Source organism: Corvus cornix, chromosome Z, assembly GCF_000738735.6.
Source record: "Corvus cornix cornix isolate S_Up_H32 chromosome Z, ASM73873v5, whole genome shotgun sequence".
In the NCBI taxonomy this organism is placed as follows: Eukaryota; Metazoa; Chordata; class Aves; order Passeriformes; family Corvidae; genus Corvus; species Corvus cornix.
This window is the reverse complement of record NC_046357.1, coordinates 7,779,542-7,804,271: the sequence shown is the minus strand read 5'-3', so window position 1 is coordinate 7,804,271 and position 24,730 is coordinate 7,779,542. Positions and strand designations below refer to the sequence as shown.

Genomic DNA, 24,730 nt, shown 5'->3' with positions numbered 1-24,730 from the left:
GCATGATAAAACTTCAGTCCAGCAAAGGGTCTAAGAAAATACTGTGATAATGCAACCTTCACAGCCGAATAAAACATTTCCTACATCTGTTATGCTCATTCTAGGGGAACTACAGTTTCCACAAACTCATCATAGGACAGCAGAGCACAGTATCATCATAGCCTGTAAAATAATCATGCTTTTAGCTTTTGAACATCATGGCCTACATAGTGATCATTTTAAATCACATCAAAATATCAAAACCCCGTTAGTGCTGCCAGTTTTATTTGATATAGAATGTGGAAAACATCTTTAATTGATTTTTTGTCTTTATTAGAGTAGGTGTTAAAGAAGCAGCCCTTGCTTAGAGACCTACAGGATGTTTAAAATACCCATCAGTAATATCTCAGCCTTTTTTAAATCACCATGTGTCCTCCAGGATATAACTTATCATGAGTTACCAGACTTTTGAAGTTAGACCATGTTTGCTTCTTAGCTAGGCAACCAACCAAATGGTCTTGGAGTCCTGGATTTGCCTAACGTGTCGGGAACATGACGCAGTCTCCTTAGTGTGTCTGGCGAGTCTTGTGGCAGGTATTGACATTTAACAGCAGGGCTGTTGTCAGCTTTAGCATTCATCTCTTAAAAGGAAAAAGTCAGGTTGATATTGTAAAATGTGTTATGGAAATGTGTGACAAAAAGTATCTGTCTGTCTTTAGAGTTTGTATTTTTCTAATCAGCTGGGTCAAGACCATTTGTTAGTGCTGTTAGGTACGCAGAAGGTGGAGACCTGAAAAAAAGGTTACTACCCTCACAAAAAAGTGAGTGGGAATGGTTTGTTTACCCCTGGCCAATGGGAAGGAAAGATCATGTCACAGTTCTCACATCTCCCATTTTGTAATTTTCTATTTGATTCATTGCAAATAATTTTGCAAGCACTCACTCAATCTGCACATCATCAGCCTTTTTATTTAGTGGCAATCAGCTGTTGTCCCAGAAGGGGATAGCAGGCTTGCCAGTACCTGCTAAGCAAAGAAAAGATGTGTTTAGGAATTGAGGTGCTTTGAATAGTGCTCAGGTATGTTTCTAAACTTTTAGAAACTTTTTTTGGGCAGATGGCCACAGTGCAGGGATGCAGTAACTTACACTGCAGAGACAGTTTGGTATGTGTGGGCTGCTACAGACCCATGGCTGCCCTTGTGTCCGATGTCAGGTCCATAGTACCTGGCCCTGCCACAGAGAAATGGCTGAGGAGGCAAAATGACAGAGCAGGCTTTGCCTTTGGTTCATCTGGAGAGTGGTGCTGTGTTCCCATGAACTTGAGGCCATTCCTCGTAGTGCTGTAGGAGAAGAGCAGTAGTGAGCTATCAGTTTCTACACAGCCATGCACCTCTCCTCCAGTACATCTACAGAGGGAAGTGGGATCTGGCACAAAGACCCTTTTCAAACAGGAATTGGCTTAAGATTTTTGTTATCTTCTCTGTTTAAACTGAGAGAGCCATGTCAGAATTTGAGACGTGGAGAGGAACATAGTGAAAGGAAAAAATAAATGGGGGAAAACAGAAGCATTGGATAGAGGTGAAGGCGGGGGGAAGTAAAAGAACATCCAGTTTCCATTTCTTGCAAAGGCCAGAGATATATTCCCATCTGTCTTTTGTTGCCGTGTCTCCTTTTCTTTTACCCCATCTCTTCCCTGCTAGCAGCAGTGACAGCTTTGAAATAACTATGAAAAGGGTTACATAAATCATTCTTTCTGTTTTGCTTGAATTATACATTAAAGAAAAAGAAAAATGAGTTTCCCAGTGTCATTGCTAAGTGGATTACTGATATATTGTTACTTTGATTAACATGTTAGCTGGGGAAAAATAAAAAAAATAATTTAAATTTTCTTAATACTATGATTTTCTTTTCTGGTTGCAAAGTCTTCATTTCAAGGCAAGAGAATCATTTTAGGACATTCTACTTTTAATTGAGTTGCCCTATAACAGAGCTTTACAGTTGTTTTAATCTTCTCTTTCAGGTAACTTTCCAGACATTACAACTCTCTGCAGAAGCAAAAATTGATACACATAACACTGAGTTATTTATAATTGGAGAGAATACCCTAACTGTAAGTGATAGATAAGTATATTTTTTCAACTTCTCTATCTTTGACTGTATCAAAGTGATAGTATTTCATTTTCTGTGTCCTTTAGGAGTACATAGCAATTTGATTATGTTGAACTAATATATCCTTCTGATTATACAGCTCCCTTAAATTATTAAATTTTTTTCATTTCAGCCCACTGCTATATAAACCAAACATAGTTAAAACCTGTAGGTCTCAAATAAACTGTAGAACTATGAGAAAAAGTCAGCTAGAAACTTCTGAAATTCAGATAGCTTCTTGTTCATGAAAAGACCAAAATTTGGACTTCTTTCTGGAATGGAATTAATTCTTATAGATAAATGAGCTCTGAGAAGCATGTTCACAAATCTGATTTATAGTCTTACTTACTTCTATAAGTATATACAGTTTGATATTTCTACACAAATGTTTGGCAAAGTCTCCAGAAAATAATTTTATTTGTAAAGGAATGTGGAATATTTTTAGCATTTGGAATAGCCATTTTAGCATATGGACAATGTGGACACAGCTAATCTAAAGAGAAGTGTCCAAACTACTGCTTTATTAGTACAGAATTCTTCTCCCAAGCCTTCCATCTGCTATACACAAACATAAAAAGCACTGGAAGAATACAGTAGCACTGTGGTACTGTTGTAATAAAAGAGGATACCTTACTCTCTTAGTCAGTCTTGAGAGGAACGCCCTTCCATTTGCAGGACTAACTTCAGATTTATTTTTACAGGACTTAATAGCCTGTTTTATCCATAAAATAACCAAGGCCACTGAAGACCAAAATGCAAATTAGTAAATGAGAAAAATATGTGTAAGAATGTGCAGCATAGCCCATTCACAGGCAATGGAGACTTCAACTAAATATATACAAAAGCAGTTATAGATTGATCTATCTCTCTGTGTGATAAGACCATACCATTTTTAATCATTGGTTTCTCATGGATCACTCTATTTCTTGTGAAGAACCTCTAAATAAACCATTTTGGAATCAGGAAAACCTCCAGTGCCTGAAGAACAAAGGAAGAATGTTTTTGCAGAAAAATTACATGCCAGTGTTTGAAGTGTTCTGAGTGCTTCAGTTTGGCATGGTATCATTTCTAGTAGGAGCTGAAACTCATTACTATACAATGCAAATATTCCAGGTAATTGCACAGGCTTTTTAGGTAGCTCATAAGCCATGTATTAATAGGTATTTTTCCACCTTCCATTTTGAAGCATGGTACTGTCAATCTACATTACCAGAAGTTCTGATGGTAATTTCAGGAGAACCAGAAAAATGGTAGTTGACAAGTAAAAGTTGATTCCTCCTCCAGCCACATGTGGAGCTGGGACTTTTACACCTTTGAGGCAGTAGCTGAACAGACCCTGAAAGTTTTCCACAGGGTTCCTAAGAAACACGGTGGCTTTTGGTGACTTCCAGCCTGATCTTCACTCAATGGCCTACTGCCCCGTGAGAAGTCTTGGTAAATGTGCCAGGTTGTGGAGGTACATTCTCCCTACAGCAGACAGTTTCACACTTGGGGCCCGTACTCAGAACTGCGCTTACTTCTTGTCAGGCCAACAGGGATACCCAGTCTGCCCTTCCCACTTCCTTGGGAACAGAACAGTGCAGAGGCAAATGGAGCTTATTTCCCTACTTACCCTGTTAATTTAGATGGATGTGATAGGATTCATCCAATTTAATATCTGCATTAGTCATCCACATTCTATAAACCCTAGTCCCTGAAAAGAACAGGTATTTCTGAAATGCAGTTCGTCTCATCCTAAAGATGATCCTGAAAATAACTAGGGTGAATTAGGCTCTTAAAAACCCTATTCTCCTTTGGAAGTCAAGGAACCATGTTGTAGATATAATACTAGATGAGGTGCATCCCAGTCTCATGGTGTCTTATTGACCACAGTTTAACTTCAGGAAAGATAATTTGTTCTTAGGCATCAATTGTCCTTTCCAACAGTGCCACTTCATTGTTAATCTAATGGAGAAAGCACTACTAGGCAAACTGCATATATGAAATTGGCTTTTTACATTGGATGAACTGGGTTGTTGTTTAGCCAAATGAATGAATATTGCCTTGTGATGCTATGTGGGGAAGCTGCTTAGGTATTTTTACGTAAAAGCTGTCAGATTTTTTCCAAGTTGGACAGGACTGCCAGCTGGAGGACAGAATGTTAACCTGCTAGAATCATCATTATGGCCATTCAGTTAGAAAATACACAAAGCCATCCTGCCTTGGTGAAATGAATACACACAACCACACCTAGCACAACACTGGAGACTTCCAACAGAAATGACTTAAATCACTGAAATGTCAGTCCAGTGCAAGTTTCCCAGAAGGTTTAAGATTAAATTACTCCAGACAAATGCACCGAACAAGCAACCCTGAGAAAGTAAAACAGTGTGATTTGTTTTATCATGTTTCAGGAAGGGAAAGAACTTTCAGCTAACTGCATGTCATTCCAAGATTAAATCCAAAAATTTGACAGTTCATAAATATTATAGCAATGTCTCCCTGAGAAACCCTGTTATATGTAATTATATATTTAGTTATACCTAAGCCAGCTAGATAGGGTATCAGTTGAAAACTAACTTCCAGACACTGTATACTCTTCTGGGAGCTCTCTGGTATTGCTTGTGGTTCAGGAAATGTAGGTGTGCTAGAAGTTCTCTTGTTTGACCCACGCATCTTGCAGCAAATTCATGCAGTTGACCCCAGAAAATACAGATCACCATGAGAAGATTTGTCAAGTCATTAGTGGTTTTACAGAAGGTAGGAACAGCAGGCAAAGGAGACAGAGGTACCTGCCCAGCAGGAGGGTTGGAATTTCAGCAGATGCAATGGTGTCTGGCCTCAGTGACTAGTACTGCCTCTTACAGCTGCCCACCACAGATAATGGGCTCTGACAACACTTGGTGGAAAGTAGTTCTTCTCCAGCATTCTGATTTTGGGGTTCTACACCAGGCTGTTCCCCACCTTCATGAAACATGTCTACACAATGATGGTGTGTGGAGCCTCTGAAAGGCCTCCTGTTAATGGAGAGGCAGCTGGCATGAGAGATTGGTTCTCTGCCTGGTATGCATGGCCAAGAGCGATGAGGGCCTCTAGTCCTTAGCTGGCACTGCTGTGTGCCACAGTGGTGCAGCCAGGCACCCACGGACACCAGTGAAAGGGCTGTAATTGCTTGGTGTTTTCCAGTCATTGATCCTAGAATGTATGCAGTCCACACATTCTTGATCCTTGGTTTATAAATCCTACCTTATTTGCAGTTAACATTAACCCCTAAGACACAATCTCTCCGCTTTCAGATCCCAGTTACAATAATGAAGCCAGATGAGGAAGCTGAGGTACCAGTAGGTGTTGTGATTGGCAGTATATTGGCTGGACTTCTGTTGCTGTTGGTACTGGTTGCTGTTTTGTGGAAAGTAAGTAGGTATTTATATGCTTAAAACCAGAAAGAGATAAATGCATTTGGGCTATTTTCTTTGGAATCTCTCTTCTCTAGTATGAAACAAAACCACATCTGCAGTTTGGTGGTAATAATACTGCTTTGGCATTACACCCTTGATGTATTTCAGAAGGGTTTATAAAATGGGTCCTCATAGAAACTGGCAACATGAAGATGATAAATGAGTTCTCAGTCATTCAAAACAGGGGCTGTGGTATTTACTCTTCTCCTTCTGACACTGTCTATCTCCTTCCATAATACCCTAGCTGGGCTCTGAACACCCATGATATTCCCAGTGGACAAAGGTGGGGATTACAAACAAGGTGGGAGAGGATATATATTGAACAAACCACAAAAGAACAGAGAAAGGGCAAGGGGAAGAAGCAAATTACGAAGGTTACATAGAAAAAGTGGAAGGTTTTTCTGTGTGCCAGGGCATTGGTGGCACACCAAGGCATCATGGAAATGTCCTATTTTGGCAGGGAGAAAACTGGCTAGTCAGGACTGCTGCTCTAGCATTTAGTTGCACCAGGCAAGACTTTAGGGCCCACCTCCTCTCATTTTAGAGGCAGGAATTGTCTACAAATCAAACTCTATACTGTGGGCATGCACATATGTGCATTTCTACTATCACAGTATTTAGCTTTGCTGAGAAATGAATTATCCGTGACTGACTGCAATGTGGTGTTATTTTAATACTTCTCACAGCTTGGCTTCTTCAAGAGACAGTATGAGAAAATGACACAGGATATAGAAGATGTCGATGAAATTGCAGAACTCACAAAGGACAAAGACTGAAGATGAGTTATGTGGATAAAAAGGAGATCTGAGCCACCAACAGTAGCTGTGATCAGTCAGTTCTTCAGCTGGAGTGCCTTAAAGCTTAGTAACGTTAAACATTTTTAATGGAAGTGTCTTTATAGATGAAACTATTTTACAGATTCTACTCTATTGTAAGAGTAACTGCAGGACAGTTTGGTTTTTTCAAAAATGATTTATAGTGCCTTTTCTTGTAAATTTTTGCCTTTCAAACAAACTTAACCCGTAGAACTGGCAGGTCCGGAGTATACAGTAACATACTGTACCAGCAGCCCTTCTCTTGATCCACTGCAGAGTGAAACAGAAGAATTTATTTCAGATTATTGTGGAACAGCATCAGTTGGTAATTCAGTTGACAAGTACCATATGTGTTAAAGGACATTTTCTATTAAGTTGATGATGAATGTGTGGTGAATACTGCTTCCAGACTGGGAGAAGAAGTCATTTTTTCATTGACTAGCTCCATCCTTATTGTTTCAGAAAAGTAATTTCCACCATCAAACCTTTGCTTTAACTAATCTATAAACTAGGAACTGTGTATGAAGATGTCTGTCTGGGTGCTACAGGACAACTGGTTGGGCAGTCTTCCAAAAGTTCACCATATTTCTTGCACTAAGGTCACAGCTAAATTACTGAAGGATATTGTTTTGGGGAAATACTGCCAAATGGTATGTAAAACTGTCTTCTGAATACTTTCTCCCTGAGAAGAAAATATTAATTTCATAATCACTTACAGCATGTACTCTGCAATGTTATTACTGATTTTCATCTTGAGAAGCACTACCACTACTGTTACACTGGCCTTTACACTCCCGGTCCTTCTGATATCAGTTTGGCTTTTGACATAAATAGGAAAGACAGTCAAGATCTTGTCTTTAATTCTGTACTGAAAGATTTTGCAAGACTAAGAGCATAGAGAGAACTAAAGGGGATAGCTGACTGAGGAATTATGCACGTTACAAAAGGGGATAGTGAAGATCTAAGCTCTGTAAAATGTTTACTGCACTTACTTCTTTAGCATCTCAGTGCCCTCCAGAAGACCAAAGTTCAGTACAACCTCCTTACCTGTCACATTATTTTTTGGTTCCACCTGTTCATGTCTTGATGAAGTGAACTTATGTTTTATACAGTGAAGTACTGTAGTGCTCTGGAATGAGCTCTAAGCACAACACTTGAGTGACTTTGTGTTGGTTACGCACCTCAAGTTTATCACTTGCTGTTACGCTGCCTGGTTATAATGAAAGCTCAGTCTTACAAAGGCCCATGCAGTAAGACTGGTAACAGTCAGGGGAATTGGCCTTTTGGCTGCCTTTCTCTCTCACAGCTGGCAGTTACACTTACAATTGATTGTGAGAGAAGATGTGTGTTTTTCTTATGTATGCTGCCATGCAAATGAGATTGTTTCCAACTTGAGGTGATTTACTTGAAGAGTAAAACATGCAAATGTGCCTGACTGAGAACACAAAGTCATGTCTTCTTTCCCCCAAAGCTGGATTGTAATTATGCTTAGGCACTTTTTCCATTATTTTCTGAGGGACTAGGCTTGAGCACGTTTGAAAGTTTTACTTTTTTAATAGGTAATCAGTCAAAAGCCAACCATCTCTTTGGCAAATAACAGCTTCATTTGCAGCAACAGCTGCTCAGTGTAGTTTCATATGTGTTTTGAATTTATTTTATATCTATGAAATGTTATGTTTTGGGATGTTTGGGGTTTTTTTTTAAATTCTGAAAAAAGATTCTTGCCATCAACTAAGTCTGTGACCAAAACAACTATTTAAAAAGTGGGGGGAAAGAATAGCAATTTCCTAAACCTAAAGAATAAGCTCCTGACTTGTAATTATAAACTTTGAGGGCAAATGCTCTGAAAGTAAAGATAAAAAATTTGTCTGCCTCAATTCTTATATAAACTTGTTCAGAAAAAAATAACCCCTACAGCCATGTATGTGGGAAGCTCCTACATAATCAGGGTCATGCGCTCCAGAGCAGAGGGGGAATTTCACAATAGACCAGATGGTAGAGTCTTTGATTTTTGGTGCTGCCGGCAAGGGCAATTCAGGCATTCACCCAGATTTCCTTCTTCCACCTTTGGCGGAAGGTACAGGTCAATCAATATCTAATATGCAACTTCTTTGGGGATTTAACAGTTTATCAATCAGGTAGCAATGATTCAATTCACTAGACTTCACTGGGTTGTATTTTGACATGGGCAGCAGGATTCTCCTTCCTAGCCTGGACACAATACTGCTTTTCCAAAAAAAAGGGGAGGCATAGCAATGGGTAAGGTTTTTGTATCCTAACCACTTCAAGTTACTAGTTTTCTTTTACAATTAATACTTAAAAGGTTAATTCAGTTTTTGTAATGGGTGAGTCTATTGCACTTTTAAGTTGGCACAGCCGCAAATAATACTGGAATATTATGTATATTTTGTATTGTGTGCAAGGGTTTCGTTGTTTTGGTTTTTTTTAATTTACTTTTTTAAAGCAGCATGTTTTAAATATCCTGAAATTTTGAGCTTCAGCATGTACTTCTGTTTGTGCTGGCAGCAAGAAAAGTCAGCAATACCTTCAGCAAACTCATTACATCTGATTCTGGTCTTGAAATCTAGCTGCTGATTTCCTGAAGTACTAGAATCAAGTCCAAAATCAGAGTTGGTTTCATATGAGCCTATGTATAAATTTGGGATGTACAAGAGAATTTATATTAAAGTTGACTTCTAAAAGCTAGCATGTAAGCTCTATGGGAGCAGGGACTGTATCACTGTGGTGGCCTGTCAGAGGGCCTAACAGCATTACTGCAATAAAACCCAAGACTACTGCTGAATGCAGACTCATTTGTTTTTAAACAGCACCCTAAAGAGAAGCAGTGCGACTGAAAAACCCCTGCATAGAAGGGGGCAAATATGGCTTTGTTCCAGTAGCACACAGTAAGAACCCTACAGGAATGACTCTGCTAGGTATACAAAGAAACTGCACGTGAAGACTTGTAGATCACAGTCAGGAGTGTAACACTACCAGTAAGCTGTACTGTAGTATAACCCAGTTCACATTAGAGTAAAATATTTGGAAAGCTCTAGCTGAATAGATGGTGTTAAAACATTACCATGGCCAGGCCATCCTATAAACATGGGGTTATCATCACTGGTATCTAAAATTACACACACATATCTATTCTGTAAATAGATAAAGTCTCTGCATTTTATCTATTTACAGAACTGGTCAGCAGTAGTGTGTCATGATTCTGGCTCTGGCTACACCCCACCATATGTCAGAAAAGCTGAATTCAACTTTTCAGTGGGAAAAATGTGGCAAAGGAAGAGAGGAGGAACTTGGCTATGAGTAGAAAGACAAGAAGACAATATTGTCAGAAATTACCACCTGAAAACTACATGCTGTCACAGAGCTTTTTATTTCCACTTTCAACTCATCCATACTTTTTTTAACAGTGGTACATAAACATTTAGGTAGGCTACCAGTTTTAACACTTACATAATACTAGATGAACCTAATCTTAAGGCACAAAACTCTGTCTTTCACCAAGTCTCAGTGTGCAGAATTAAAAGCCAGATTCCTTACACACTGACTTATGCATGTGCTGGTTTTGACTGGAGTAGAGGTACATTTCTTGACAGTACCTAGCATGGGGCTGTGTTTTGAATTTGTGCTGGAAACTGTTGATAACACAGGGATGTTTTACCTGTCACTAAGCAATGCTCACAGGTTCAAGGCCTTTTCTGCTCTTCACCTCACCTCACCAGCGAGGAGGCTGGGGGGCATAGGAAGGTGGGAAGCAACAGAGCTGCGACAGCTGCCCACAACTGACCACAGGTATTCGAAGTGTTTGGTGTTTGTCTTCCCAAGACACTGTTACATGCAATGGAGTTCTGCTTTCCTGGGGATGACTCAACCTGCCTGCCGATGGGAAGTGGTGAATGCATTCCTTGTTTTGCTTTGCTTGCATGAGCAGTTTTTACTTTCCCTATTAACCTGTCTTCATCTCAACCCATGAGACTTCTCAATTTTACTCTTCCTATTCTCTCCCCCATTCCATGAGTGGCAGAGTAAGTGAGTGGCTGGGTGGGGCTGAGTTGCTGACTGGGGTTAAATCACATCCAAAATTGAACTACAACAAAAGCTTGCAAATTAAAGACCAAAAAAAATGAAGGTATGAAAATGCATCTCAAAATTTATAGCTAACTGCCTCAATTTTTTATTGTCTTTGAAAGTAATTAAGTGTACATTTTCACAGCTTCAGAAAAGTTGAGTCCTATATTTTAAGTCAACCTTTCTGTTCCGAGTTAATTGGTCAGTTACTTGTATGCAATCACAGGCTTTGGTATGCTCGCAGTTTTAAAAATGTACTTGCCTCTTAAAATAGTCAAAACGGAACTTTTATAAAAAGAACTGCTATAAAGATACATCAGGATGCTAATTTGTGTAACACTTGATAAAATCAAATTTTATGGTGTGTTTGTTTTTCAAAAAACAGGCCTAAGGTACTCAAAGAAACTGGTAATTTACAGTCATCAGCCTATTCTGAACCCTCTTCAGTCACCTCTACTTCAGTACACTTAATGGTACTGAATGGCATTTAATGCTCAAGACTTATTTTTCACATCATTTTAACAGGGAAAGGGCAGCACTGTCTGCTTTAACATAAAATTTGTTAATAATTAGATTTAGCAGTTCTTTCTTTTAAATGCTTCTGAAGCAATAAATGAATGTGCTACTCTATAAAACTACAACTTTCTTGGAACAGCTGTGCATAAAGTGAGCTGAGAGAAAGGCCAAAAATCTAGTTCAAAGTCTAACAATCTAAAGGTTTCATTCTTGACTGCAACAGTGGCACTTTCATGAGCGACAGCCGACGCAAGGGCCTGTATTTGCCAGCACGGCCAGCACCTGAGTGGGCCAGGAGCCGCTCGTCCCGCTCAGCCATCTCTCGGCTGCCATCTCCTGGGTAGGCGCCTTATAACACAACCCTCTTCCTCCCCCGCCCCGTTTTTCCGCGACAATCCATCAGTTACTGTTTTCATCATGCACATCAGGCTGAGCTTCTCTTGAGAACAGAGCACAATGCTCAAAATCAGGAAAGCAAACTCTTAAAATCAATGCTGGTATACGGATGTTCAGCCAGACAACAGGGGTAGATCAGTGTATTCAAATTTTGCCAGCCAAGACTAAGACATCTTTTCAGAAGGACAAATTATCACCCTGAAGACATGCACTCCCCTTCCACAGACAGCCCTCATCTGGCAGATCTCTACAGGAATCACATGGTGACCCTCTGCATCTGCAGCATTTGTTTCTAGGAACATCCCTCTATACCAGAGCCACCAACTCAACACAGCTGATCTCATGGAGAGGTGGGATTACCCTTCCCTATGGACAAGGCAGAGAAACAGCTGGACTCATTCCAGAAAGCTGGGACTTCCTTGTAGATAGGCAGATCTGCAGCTGTCTATCCCACTCAATGGACCTCACCATAACACGGAGTAGCCCTCATCCAGCACTGTAGTTCTCCATGTGAGGGACAGCAGGACATACACAGCCACATCTTTTCCTAACACACAGTGAGCCACAGCTGGGATTCATCCCCTGGCCTGGCAATTTGGAAACACTTCTAAGTCACTCCAGACACAGCCTTTGGCATTTATCTTAGAACACAGTAATCTGCCTTCTTATGATAACACTGCCCTAGCAGAGAGGGGTAGCCCTACAGAGGGAGACAGAACACTGAGTTCAGAGCATGGACTTTTTTCAGTGAGATACATTTTACCTCTAATTAGCACACCATCCCTCCCAGAGACATTTGCATTTCGCTTTTACATGCCAGCTGAAGAACCCAAAGTTACACAAGACTGATATATCATTGTTCCAGAACAAAGCAGAACTTGCCTCATGCACAGCTAGGGACACAAAATGACATTTCATTGTTTTTACCATGGCAGCATACACACATTGTAACACTCAGCTGTGACTCAGTACAACATCTCTTCCATTCATTGTTCCTGGTCACTGTGGGGAAGTACACAATTATTCTCTCTTCTTTTCTGCACCATCCTTCCCAGCTGCATTACTGATGGGGAAGGTGCACTTAAGGTCACCCTGGAGAAATCTTCCACGAGACTGAAGTGCTAGAAAGGCCCTAAAGAGACACTACTGCGACTCAGGAATTGCCCCTGATCATGGGGTCCCAAGTAGAATTTAACTGTTCTAAACACCATGTTTTTCTGTATCAGAGCACAGCACTAGTATCCAAGCAGTGCATAACTTTTACTTCATTCATAAACCATCCACTGAAAGACAAGCTAAACATTTGTTTTTGTGAAATTAATACACTAATTAGTTGCATGGTAACAGCAAATATGAACATGGAAAAATGAACACCAAATACAAAGAAGTTAATGTATTTCTTTCTCTTCTAAAGAGAAAAATAATTATTTCACGGAGGAAGTGATTGTGCTGAGGATTCTGTACAATTCCCATTAAAAATGACATTCAAACAGAAGAGGGTTTCTTTCCAACCTCTGAAACAAAGGAAACCTCAGTCTTCAACTTGACCAGCTCTGCCTAGGTAACAGGGCCCACATGGTTTGTAGGGTGCGTATCTGTAAGCACACAACGAGCAGCTGCTGTCCTGCAGAGGAAAGACTGACTTCCACTGAGGAAGTGCATCAGTAAGTTAAGAAGCCCAGATTAACTATGTTTCTGCCTGAAGCTGTATGTTTCATTACAATTTACTTAATTCAGTACAGTATCTAAGACACAGTAACTAAGTATTAAAAGTGATTAAAATCCCTGGGGGGAAAAAGGTCACCACCTACTTTCCTCATTTTACTTTGTGCAGTTAGCAGTTGTTAGTAGATTTTTGCTGCAGACACAAAAAAATGAAATATACAGCTGAGGCTTCACTAGTGCGTGAAATAATGATTACAGAATAAAAGTCTGGTTTGGATTGGAAGGGACATTACGGATCATCTAGTTGCAACCATCCTTCTACAGGCTGGGACACCTGCCACCAGACCAGGTTACTCAGAGCTCCGTCCAGCCTGGCCTTAAACATTTCCAGGGATGGGGCAGCCACAGCTTCTCTGGGCAACCTGTTCCAGTATCTCATCACCCTCACAGTAAAGAGTTTCTTCCTAATATCTGATGTAAACCTACCCTCACTTCAGTGTAAGGCCATCCCCCCCCCATCCTATCACTACATGCTGTTGTGAAAATTCCCCCTCCAAACTTCTTGTAAGCCCCCTTTAGGTACTGAAAGGTGATGCAAGGTGTCCCTGGAGCCTTCTGCAAGCTGAACAACCCCAGCTTTCAGCCTGTCTTCATAGGAGAGGTGTTCTAGTCCTCTGATCAACTTAGTGGCTCTCCTCTGGACTCACTCCCAACAAATCTACATCCTTCTTGTGTTGGGCGCTCCAGAGCCAGATGCAGTGCTCCAGGTGGGGTCTCCTGAAGGCACAGTAGAGGGGCAGAATCAAACCCTTTGTCCTGCTTTTGATACAGCCCAGGACACACCCAGCTTTCTGGGCTGCATGTGCGCACTGCCAGCTCATATTGAGATTTTTGTTCACGAACACCCTCAAATGTTTCTCCCCAGGGCTAGTCTTGATCCATTCTCCCTCCAGCCTGTACTTGTGCTTGGGATTGCCCTGACTCAGGAGCATGACCTTGCACCTGTGTTATAAATAACTATATACGATATAGGAACATATATATGAGCAACTGAGCAAATCATTTTGCTTTATCTTACTTCCCTTCCCTTGTACCTTCTTTGTCTACACTGATAATGATGACTAGATAAAACTGCCTCTCAGAATTAGTAGAAATGCCATACACAATGGGGCCTTGAACTCTTACTATCTAAATACTATCATGGCACAGTGGAATAACAAATAAAATGACCTTACTCAGATAGGTAACCCATTATCTCCAGTGAAGCCCAGGCATATTATGTCAGTTCATTTAACTAGTCTTTAAAACAGCAACAAGAGAAAAACTGTATTAAAATTAAATCTTAAACATGAATATAAATGCATATATGAATTGCAGTAAGTTCAATAAACTCCCTTTTCTTCAAAAAACTATTCCATTTGATGAATTTTAATCCTAACATATATGAAGTCCAATTACTAAAACTAATTACATTATAGTTGTGTATTTGTAATAATAGCTGATTTGGGTTTTTTTCCTGCAGCACCATACAATTACACAACCAAAAAGTCACCTTCAAAATTTTGTCTAGACATCATTAAGTAGTTACAGGTTGGCATGTTATTCCTAATGCAAGTCTTTTGCTGGTAGAGTACTAGATTTAACTTTGAATCAACCTCTATCCATATTTTTTTAATGCAATTATTTTGTAATACCAGCTGCACAGTAAAAATGTTTCTGTGAAACAGAGGTACTGGAACATAACCACTACTAAAAAGTTAATAACTCTGGGGTATAATTTGTATTTTCTTCTCTGTCTGTACTAAAATAGTTCGTCTACTTCAAGTAGCTTTCATGTTACAAGAACGTCAAAATAGCATAAAGCCTGCAAACTAAGTCTGCAGTCATATAAAATTAAACAGCTCTGAAACCTTCTTTAAGATTAAAAAAAATGCAATTGTCCTGCGGTAACCTCCCATGCAGACAGAGAACACCAACTACCAAGGTAAAAGCATTAAAACAGTATTTATCAAAGAGTAGTCTAAACACCTTGCAACCAAGAATTTTAGGGAAGATGCTTTTAAAAGCTCACTCCATGTTAAAATGCACAAAAAAGCAATTCCAAAGCAGAGTTAAGAACACCTAAAACCCCTAATTAATCCTCATCCTTTTCACTCAGTCCAGACTACATGATTGAGATTGAAACAGCTACAAGAACTGTTTAGAAACATAGAGATACTCTGTAAGAATTCATAAGTAAAATACGCTCATCAGGAAGAGTAACACTTTATTTTTGAAAGAGTACAATTATTTTTCTGAATTTGCCCAAAAGCATTCCTTGTTTTCTTTCCAAGAATATTCATCCTCATAAATCTCCTGTAATATAAACAAAGAATGAGAAACATTGTGAGTCTGCTACATACAGCCACAAACCAGGCCAAATAACTCAATAGCCATTCCACTATTATTTACTGATCACAACAGCACTGCACAGCACTTGGCTGGCAAGCAGAAGAGAGGGCAGCACCCTCAGAACATATGAACTTGGCTGAACCTTGGGCTGATCCCCACTGAATTTAAAAGGGCCCATCTATACTGAAGTCAATTGAACAAAGAGATCTAGAAGAAATTATGTAAAAACTGTAGAATACACAGCATTCATACTGCCACATTAGCCTACTGTACCATCATTTTGAGAAGAGTATTTAGATGTAACAAAAAATATTAAAAAAATTACATTAATACACTAAATACATTACTATCAGATCCTAAGGACAGACTGGATGACCCAGCTGCAGTCCAGTCCTAAGCAGCAAATTCAGAGTCCCTGACTACTCATTCTGAGAGAATTTCAGTCTCCTCAAGTAGGCATCAGAAAAGTGTAGAGCGAAGAATATCACTTTTAACCTCATGCCAAGTTCTGCCAGGGAGAGAAGGCAGAGATAATGCTCATTACTTGCATGCATCACTGTGGTTATACAATGAGGCTCTTTCTAGACCTGGGCTGGTTTCTCCACACACTGTTGTGTGCCTATATTAGCTTTGGGACTTCTGCTCATCCCTTCATTGTGTGCTGTTGCTTAATGCTTTGTGCTTTCTCATGGCCACAGCAATGAGCAGAAAAGAGAAAGGCAAGAAATGCTCCTTTTACTTGCAAACTGCAATGCTGTCCAAAGCAAAGCTGACTCAAAAGTTCTTGCAAAAGCCAGTGCAGAACGGAGTTTTGCTACTCAAAAGAGGAGAACGCAGGCCTTCTTCACTTTGACCCCAGGATGGCTTCAAAATAAAGAGGAACTGGATGGTACAGGTACAGGAGAATCCTCCAGATACTCTACCTGTCACATATGGGCCTGGCTGCATTAGAGGGAACTCACTGGTGCTAGACACTGACAGCCCATCTGGAGCAGCTGCCTGTAATGCTTCTAAGGCAGCCCAGACATCTAAGACTAGCATATGCCTAAATTTGAATTTGTCCCCAGACATACCTTTTTCCATATCGGGACAGATGCTTTTAAGGTATTGATGCAGTACATTACAGCTTCAAGGGATTCTGCTCTGTGTGGAGAGGAGACTGCAATAATTACACTTGCTTCAGTTATTGGAACCACACTAGGGAGAGAAGAGGAACAACAGCAGCTTTAGCTAACACTTAACATCAAGAGTATCCAAAAGTTGTAGCCATGTCACGTCAGTATTCTGGTCACATGCTCTCCTGACTCATTCATATGAAGCAAGTGTCAAACCACATCCAAAAGATTATACACTTTTTAAAAGAAAGAAAACCACAACTAAAAGCAGTACCAGATGTTAGAATTCCACACTTTAGAGTAAATAAACCCACCAGACGTAGGCTTTTTTCTTCCATTCTTCCTTTTTTTAAATTAAGCCTATGGAATTAAGAGGGGGAAGTTGTTAACTTGTAACAATACATAGGAAACTCAGTGGAAGCTGGCTTAGTACTGAACAATAACAAGTTAGAACAGCCAGTTCTTATCTGAAAACCTAAGAAATCATCTCAGTTTGCATAAGAATTTGTGAAAGAAATTAAGCGCCTCACACTATGCAGATTTTGCAATGAAACCCAATTTTTGATGAATCCTGATTTTACATTCTGAAGTTTCCTACTTGGTGTATTGTGTTACAAACTTAACAGAAGCACAAGGTTTTGTGTTCCTCCTCACAATTGCAGTATTCCCAAAATCTTCCTCCCAGTCCTCCTTGAATAGTAAGACTTCTCCAGCACAGTCCATAGGAAGAAATCTCAGCTTAAATGCTTTGAGCTGCCCTCAAGACAGCCACCCTCTCTGTTGACTGTAGAGGAAATCTAGGGAAACTACCCCTCAGACCTAGTATCTTACTTACCCTTTGCAATTACATCCTAAGTTCCTTCAGGATTTCTGCAAATCCTGCTAGTTTCAGCAAGAAATCTTCCCCGAACAGGGAAGACCCAAGAATACGTCAGACACTAGTATTCCATGTTTTGAATCTAAAGGAAAATGCTTATCTAAGACACAAGGAACAACAGGAGGTTCTCCCACAAGCATGGTTGGCAATTACTATGCCCCATATCCTAAGCTTTCACACTTTTTATAGCATAAATAGACTTAAATCTGACAATAAGCACATTCTGCAGCCTCTCAACAGGAGAAAGAAGAAAAAAAGAAAGTGCTGCCAGCTTCAGACCTTTTAAAAATAAAGAACAAAACAAACCAACAGCCTCCACTTCCCTGGAGTGAAATATCTCCCCACTTTCAAAACATCACACCAGCATCAAAGATCCTGCCAGGCTAAGCGTGGACTCCAGCAAACCCTACCAATAAACACAGTTTTGAAAATAAAATTTTTGAAACTTAGCTTCAGAGCAAGAGCTTGATCCTGCAGCCAGCTTTGCTGCACTATGGTTTCTAAACACTCCTGCAGGTTCTGCAACTACGTAAGCATAGCCATGCATCAGACAAGGATTAATACTCCAGTCGCAGAAGAATGGAGTCTGGACATACATACCCAAGTCTATGGTGCACTGCAATATGTTTGACTGAAGGCCATTTCTGTCTAACAGCTCTGCAGATTTTCTTTATTTCAGTCTCTGCCATTGAAGTATATGCGTCATATTCTAAGTGGATCACTTTTTTTCCTTCAAAATTATTTCTTGTAGTACCTAAACAAAAGTGATTTATCAACTAAAAGCACTGAGTAAATAATACATATTGTATCCTTATAATACCTATTATGCATTTACTGCATAATAATATATACTATATTAATACGGACTAAGATCCAGGATCTCCTGCTATGGTCAAGGTCAGCACTGTGAAAATATAAACAACCTCCCCTAATCATGGCTGCATAATGACATTATTTGAACAAGATAAATCTTTACTTAAAAAGGAAGAGTTTAGTTCACACATTATATAGGTCTGCAGCCCATAACGCCCAAGGCTGGGACATCTTCTGCAGTAACTGCTAAGTTACGTGGCATTTGCCCATGCAATTTTTAAATGTCCAGTACTTAGGAGCCTAGTAGCACTATGGTTTAAGCACAAAGGGGTTTCATATGTGTGCCACGTGCATTAAGCACAGGACAGAGTTACCAGCCTTACCTTCACCAGCCCATTAGTAGAAGAGTGCTTCACTTTCAACTAAGACCTGAGTTGCAGGACCTCACATACAGGTGTGGACATGAGGCTGGCCTAGCCACAATATTCCATTTCCCACCTTGAACAAGTTCTATCCCAGGGGACAGGAGAACAACTCCTAAGCAGTTCTCTACTCCAGAGCTGAGGTTCTGTTCAGTCCTAGGATAGCTATACCAGCCAGAAAGCTTCTCACCACTTCAGCCCACTGCAGCTATTTATGAGCTGCCATGGTCTTGCTCTAATAATTCAGAACCTGTTTTCTAGAAAACTTCCTGGGTTCAGACCAGGAATTGATTTATTTGAGAACTACAAGTCTGGAATGTGGACAGCCTAGGTTCCATTTATTAGACTATTAACATACCCACAGACTTAGCTCACAAATATGAAACTCACCAATGAACAGAGACACTGCCCCACAGTATGGTGAAACGACCAGCTCTGACACTTCATCTACAGAGAGCTTTTCAGACTTGAGCTTGATAAAATCTTTTGGCACATCTTCGCTTTCTTCCATATCGCCCTAGAAAAACTGAAACCAAACAGACTGTTGTTCGTGGAGATACTACCATCAGGTAACTGCTTTTAATCCAGTGCTGATGCTTCAATTTATGCAGAACACAGGCACTATCTATTTGCCCAAGAGACTAGCCTACATGTGAAATTCACTTCTCAGCAGTCTCACTGAGAGAATATTAGCTGCAAATAACAAGCAATGACCTGGTTTTAATGCATACATATTTCTTTCTGATAGGAAAGTCTCATACAGTGGGATGAAACTATAACTAGCCTGATGCCCTGGTTTAACACTACGTTCAACCAGCACAGACCACCGTGTGCTGCTGGTAAAGCTGTGGTGATATTGTCAGTCCCTCCTACTTACCAAATCAAGTAATATATAACAGAGATTTCTGATAAACAGCGATTGGAGTTCTAATCCTAAAGCTGAGTATGCTCTCCAGGACATTCAGGATCTGATACTATCAGTCTGTTTCAGACACACAGGAGACACTTCTCACTTTTTTGAGTAGAAACCAGTCATCAGATTACCTAAGAATGAGAAGTATTTTGATCAGCAGCAATGGAACAAGCTCCAGTGAATAGACAGACAGGCACTTGAAAGTGGGCAAAGAAATGAAGCTATTCTAAGGACACCGCTTTAACAGCAACAAACTAACAGAATTTCTAAGCAGCAGAAAATTATTTTTTCTGTATTATCTTTCTGTTAAAAAGTGGCAGGAAATATTTCATTATTATCTTACTTAGGCAAGCCAAGTATCTATTGGTAGGAAGAAACAACCAGGAAAGAGGAACAAGACCTAAAACCCAGATTCAAAGCAATGCCTGACCTCTCTGCCATTTACTGAATACATGTTAATCATTTACAGCGGCACTGGCTTATAGTTTCTGCTCAGCACAACTGCACTCTCCAGACAGAAATACAAGCTGGGTTCTCTCAAAAGAGTACTGGGGTGGAGGGAGAGAATTGCAGCCACATCTCCGGACCTAAACAAGAAAAGGTTCTTGTAACATCATACAGAATTCCTGAGGTGTTTTAGCACAGGATTACACACCACAGGAAACTAGGCAATGAGTGACACCTACCTAACAGAACCTGCACAGGTTCAGCCTCCACTAATCGGTGGGATGATGGCCACCTCGTCTCCAGGCTGCAGGACCAGGAGCTGATCTCCAAGAAGCACGTACTCCTGCCGAACAGCAAAAACCACTTGATCCCGGATGACAGCAAGCCTGAGGGGGATTGGCAAGAGCATAAATAGGTTTCCAAACAAAGTTTGCATTTAACCATGAGATTTCATTAAATCACCAGCAAACTGGTACACAGTCTAGGGCAGCTGAGGTAAACCACTGAGATTTACACAACTTTGCTTCCAAGACATTGTCAAAAATACAACACCCACCTCCTAATCTTGGATTTTCTTGTAATGGCCAGGAAGAAACAAGATCAGTGTGATTTTCAGAAATCAGGAATTGAATTTGTCATAGGCCTATGTCAGAAAAAACCAATGCATACTAGACCCACTTCAGAAGCTTACAATAAAGAAGTTGGTAACTCAAGAGGCAGCAACCATACAATTTAGAATTAGAAGGAAATATTGTCCTGATGCAGTCTGGCTGGACTGGAGTAATTTTCTTACACACCAAGAAGCATTGTGGTATGCTGTTCATGAGATCTCATGAAGATTCAGTGGTCAAAGAGTTGCTCTTGTGTGTGCTCAGACTTTATGAGGCTTTCGGTCTTTTGTACTTACTTACAGGTCTGAAATCTGCTATTCATAAGGAGTGGCCACAGAACTAAGAGAGTAAATGTGATGTGTCTTCTGGCAGATCTTCTACATATTTTTTTATGTGAGATATTGCTGAGAGAGTCCATAGCTCTGGATATCATGAGACAGGGAGTCATTTCCAGGACTAAGTGCAATTACACAGCAAGCATGAGGGCCACAGCAGTTAGACATCAGAAAAAAGAATTGCATTTTACTTCAGATGGTGCAGGCATAATAACAATTCCTGTTTGAGACTACAAAATCTGGCACAGCCAGCTCAGCTGTATTGCCTAGTAACAAATAAGCATACCAAAAGAGTAAAAGTAAAAATCATCTTATTTCCTACCAGCCAGATAGACAAAAGTAGTCAAGGCACAGGCTGAGCACTGTTCAGTCTGTCCTCTGAATCAGTAGTACTGATTCAGAGGACAGACTGAAGGGAGGAATTGTATGAAAGCAAAGCAAGCCACTAAAGAACTGCACATAACCATGAAACTGAAGTGCCCATTAGAAGGACGGGCTCTTATTGAAGTCCCTTGCAAGCTAATTAGTTGGGGAACAGAAGAGCACTGTCAAGTATGCTCAAGATGCAATTTGAATATCCATTAGCAATATGAATAGAAGTCTGTGGTCAATGCCCTACAATTATATTGAGTTTTTCCAGCAAAGCTAGGAACAGAAGCATTTTTCAAGGAGGCTGCTGTGAAGTAACTGCAAATGCAAATTGTGCTGCCCCAAGTCATCATTCATAAAAGGACAAAGTTGACAAATTATGGCAAAACGACCAACGATGATGCTGCTGCATTTGACACAGAGGAATAGGCTGCAAAGTAAAATACACACATTCCCTACTGCCTCTCCCACCCAAACATACTTTATTTCAACTCTCTGTGAGAAAAAGGCCCCTGGTCCAGCATTTTGTAAAGAGTTTCTCCCTTGTAAACAGACACCACTGTTAAATAGCTCATTTCTTTCATAGTGTTGAGAGTATTTTACTAAAGAAAGGTTGTGCCTAAAGGAAGACTTTGACATGTAAGTCCAAAGTTATGGAAATTCTAGAGCACTGAGCACTAAATCCTGAGGACCACAACCTCTCTTATACCTTACTTTTTTTTACCCCCTTCTATCCCTCCAAAATGGTGTTGCACCTTTGTCTGTCAGACTAGTTCTTGACAAGACTGAGCATCTTCCCTCAGCCTTAAACAGAGGGGACATTTCTGTTGACACCCCCAAAGAGCACCAGTACTGTAGAGGCCCTTACAGCAAACACAATGCTTTCTCAGGACCAGACTCCTCATGAAATGCAACCAGCAGTGGTGCGGGTCTTTTTCAAAGCATTGAAGTGGCTGAACTTATTTTCTGTGTCAGGGCTGAGTGGATGGAAGCCTGTGGGGGCTTCAGTTCCCTTCCTGACCTGCCTTCCAGGGTGTGCCATAAACTCGTACCCATGGCTTACAGTAGTTAATCACAGAATCAATTAAATTTGAAAAGCACTCTGAGATCATCAAGTTCAACCTAAGACTGAACACCACCATGTCAACTAGATCACGGCACTAAGCCCAGTCCTTCGTTAAAAACCTACAAGGACAGTGACTCCACCACCTCCCTGGGCAATCCATTCCAATGTCTACGAACCCTTTCAGTGAAGAACTTCATCCGAACGTCTAACCTAAGAGACTGAAAACACCGGCATATTATAATTTATTTCTCATTTATTGTCCTGGCTGTGCTTGATCCCTCCTTGAGACATCTCACCTTCTCCACAGGCCAATAACAGTACAGCTTTCAGGTTACCACACCGCAGCCCTCCTGGACAATGGGCCACGTGTATCTCTGAGGCCCAGTTTTGCGTACATGTACTGGACCTGGGCTTTCCTTGTGTATACATAAAGCTACTACATTTCCAGCTGTGCAAAATAAAAAACATTTGGTGCAGGTTACCAAAAGAAGGCGGTAGCGCCACTGGTTTTGTGCTGTCGAAGTATTGCTATGTGTTCCAGCTCAATGCTAAACGCCGAATTTGTATTAAAAAAAAAAAAAAAAAAAAAAGGCAACCACACTTCTTTGCGCACCCTAAGGGTAAGTTCCTGGATACCTGGGGTGAGCCTTGACGATCTCCTCCCAGAGCTGCAGAGAGGTGATCTCCCGTGGCACCGAGAGGGTCTCGCAGCGCAGCCCCGCCAGCTCCGCACTCCTGGCGAAATACAGCACCGAGACCTGCCCGGGGAACAAACAGCGCTCAGGGGCGCGGGGCCTGCCCAAAACACTGCTCCCAAAATACCAGCACACAACCGGAACGAGAGCGCCAGGAAATGCTTTCCCCGGCTTTTCTCGAAGCCGATCGGTTCTGCCGCGTATCTGCTGCCCCGGCTGTCAGGAGAGCGGGGAAAAGACGGAGAAGGCGGGGGGCGGTGAGTGACCGCGGATCCGCGCCCGCTCCCGCCGCCCAGGCCGTTCCCGCTGCCCGCCGAGGCCAGGGGCAGCGGGAGCCCTGCCTCCCTGCACTGCCCGGCACCAGCGGAGCCTCCGGCAGGGCCGGCCGCAGGGTCGCCGACAGGTTGCACCTACCTGGCAGCGCATGGAGCCGCCGTCCCGGGGCAAGCTGCCTTCAGCCGCGGGCCCACGGCGGCGCCTGCGCCCGGGAGAGCGGCGCCGGGCCCGGACCGCCCCCTGCGGCCTAGCCGGGAGCGCGGTGGCCCCGCTTGCGCTGTCGGGCCGGGCAGCCCCGGCTCCTGTTCCGGACGGGTGGGTGGCGAAGGTGGGAGAGGCTGCGGCTTTGCCCCAAAACTCAGGCTGAGGTTTTGGGAACGGCACTTTTACAAGCCGGATGTTCAGGGGGACTCGGAGCCCCGCGCGCATCGGGATTGCAGATGTTCGCAAACATTACGTGTCCACAGCCTTGCACGTGTTAAACATCTACTAAATGCACAGGTATAGTTGGCGTGTAAAAGCCACGGATCCGTCCCAAGACACAGTACTTCAGGGTTAGGGCCTGTTTTAGCGCGGGATGGACAACTACACCTTTGCTTTCAGTAGCTAAGCATGGAAGGACAGAGGGTGGGAAAACGCTGGCTCTCACCGGGAGGGAAGAGTGGCATGGTGTGTGTAGAAAGTGCTGCCGAGAGACCTACAGCAGTTGTTCCACAACGCACAACTGTGCACCGATTCCTTGTGGGTGGCGAGGGTTGTTTCTGTAGTGCTTGTCTGGTGACACTCAACCTCACAGCAGTAATGGAGGAGCTCCTCCAGGCAGACAAACCAGGGCAAGTCCACAGTTGTTACCAGTGTGCAGAAAATCATATTGCCAAAGGCCAGTGTCCACAAACAAGTCAGAGGAGTCCTGCAAAAATCAACTTTACTCAAAACTAGGGAGATTCTGCTGGGGCATACCCATCTGGGGTGTCTCGAGAGTTTTTAGGGGACACAGCCTCCATTTATTCTAAACGTCCTCCTACTTTCCCCATTGGGTGAGGTACTAGGAAGATACAGCCTTCCAGATCTGCATACTGCATATCTCCCCTCCAACATGCACCCCCACACCCATTCTTCCAGAACCTGATTGGTTCTTTCAGGTCATCTAGTCATTTGTAAAGACATGCACACCCATTTCTCCTGTCATCAGTGACACAGAATTTGTGGTCAGTTATTGTGATTTGGGATGGTGGTCATTGAGTTGTTAAGGTTGGAAAAGACCATTGAGATCATTGAGTCCAATCATTACCCCAGCACCACTAGACCATATCCCTGGGTGTCACATCCACAGGTTTTTTGAACCCTTCCAGGGCCAGTGA

The 24,730-nt window shown here is 41.6% G+C and overlaps 3 protein-coding genes across 7 annotated transcripts in view; 1 reads left to right on the top strand and 2 right to left on the bottom strand.

Annotated features, from left to right (window-relative positions):
* ITGA2 (integrin subunit alpha 2) overlaps positions 1-9,182 on the top strand; it is a 67,861-nt gene extending 58,679 nt beyond the window's left edge. For both annotated transcript variants that reach the window (XM_010395252.4, XM_039567405.1), the window contains 3 exons: positions 2,000-2,089; positions 5,403-5,519; positions 6,251-9,182. In XM_010395252.4, the coding sequence (XP_010393554.2) occupies positions 2,000-2,089; positions 5,403-5,519; positions 6,251-6,340 (297 nt within the window). In that variant the 3' untranslated portion in view covers positions 6,341-9,182. The remainder of the gene's footprint in view (positions 1-1,999; positions 2,090-5,402; positions 5,520-6,250) is intronic.
* LOC104686659 lies at positions 247-23,813 on the bottom strand. Of its 3 annotated transcripts, none has more exons than XM_039567407.1 (7): positions 23,508-23,813; positions 23,035-23,156; positions 20,257-20,403; positions 19,535-19,701; positions 19,048-19,183; positions 16,504-16,627; positions 247-6,649 (listed from the first exon to the last, which is right to left on the bottom strand). In XM_039567407.1, exons 1-3 carry the CDS (start codon positions 23,796-23,798, stop codon positions 20,277-20,279), a joined length of 540 nt encoding a protein of 179 aa, XP_039423341.1. In that variant the 5' UTR covers positions 23,799-23,813; the 3' UTR covers positions 247-6,649; positions 16,504-16,627; positions 19,048-19,183; positions 19,535-19,701; positions 20,257-20,276. The 3 variants fall into 3 exon arrangements, with proteins under 3 accessions (XP_039423341.1, XP_039423340.1, XP_039423342.1); XM_039567406.1 differs by lacking the exons at positions 247-6,649; positions 19,535-19,701 and adding exons at positions 9,752-15,394; positions 18,023-18,176; XM_039567408.1 differs by lacking the exons at positions 247-6,649; positions 16,504-16,627 and adding exons at positions 18,153-18,176; positions 20,001-20,157.
* MOCS2 (molybdenum cofactor synthesis 2) lies at positions 15,276-23,595 on the bottom strand. 2 transcript variants are annotated; one of them, XM_019283321.2, is made up of 7 exons: positions 23,508-23,538; positions 23,035-23,156; positions 20,257-20,403; positions 19,048-19,183; positions 18,023-18,176; positions 16,504-16,627; positions 15,276-15,394 (listed from the first exon to the last, which is right to left on the bottom strand). In XM_019283321.2, the coding sequence occupies exons 4-7, from the start codon at positions 19,166-19,168 to the stop codon at positions 15,326-15,328; spliced, it is 468 nt and encodes a 155-aa protein (XP_019138866.1). In that variant the 5' UTR covers positions 19,169-19,183; positions 20,257-20,403; positions 23,035-23,156; positions 23,508-23,538; the 3' UTR covers positions 15,276-15,325. The 2 variants fall into 2 exon arrangements, with proteins under 2 accessions (XP_019138866.1, XP_019138867.1); XM_019283322.2 differs by lacking the exon at positions 23,035-23,156 and having other exon boundaries at positions 23,508-23,595.
* Positions 23,814-24,730: the final 917 nt, after the last annotated feature.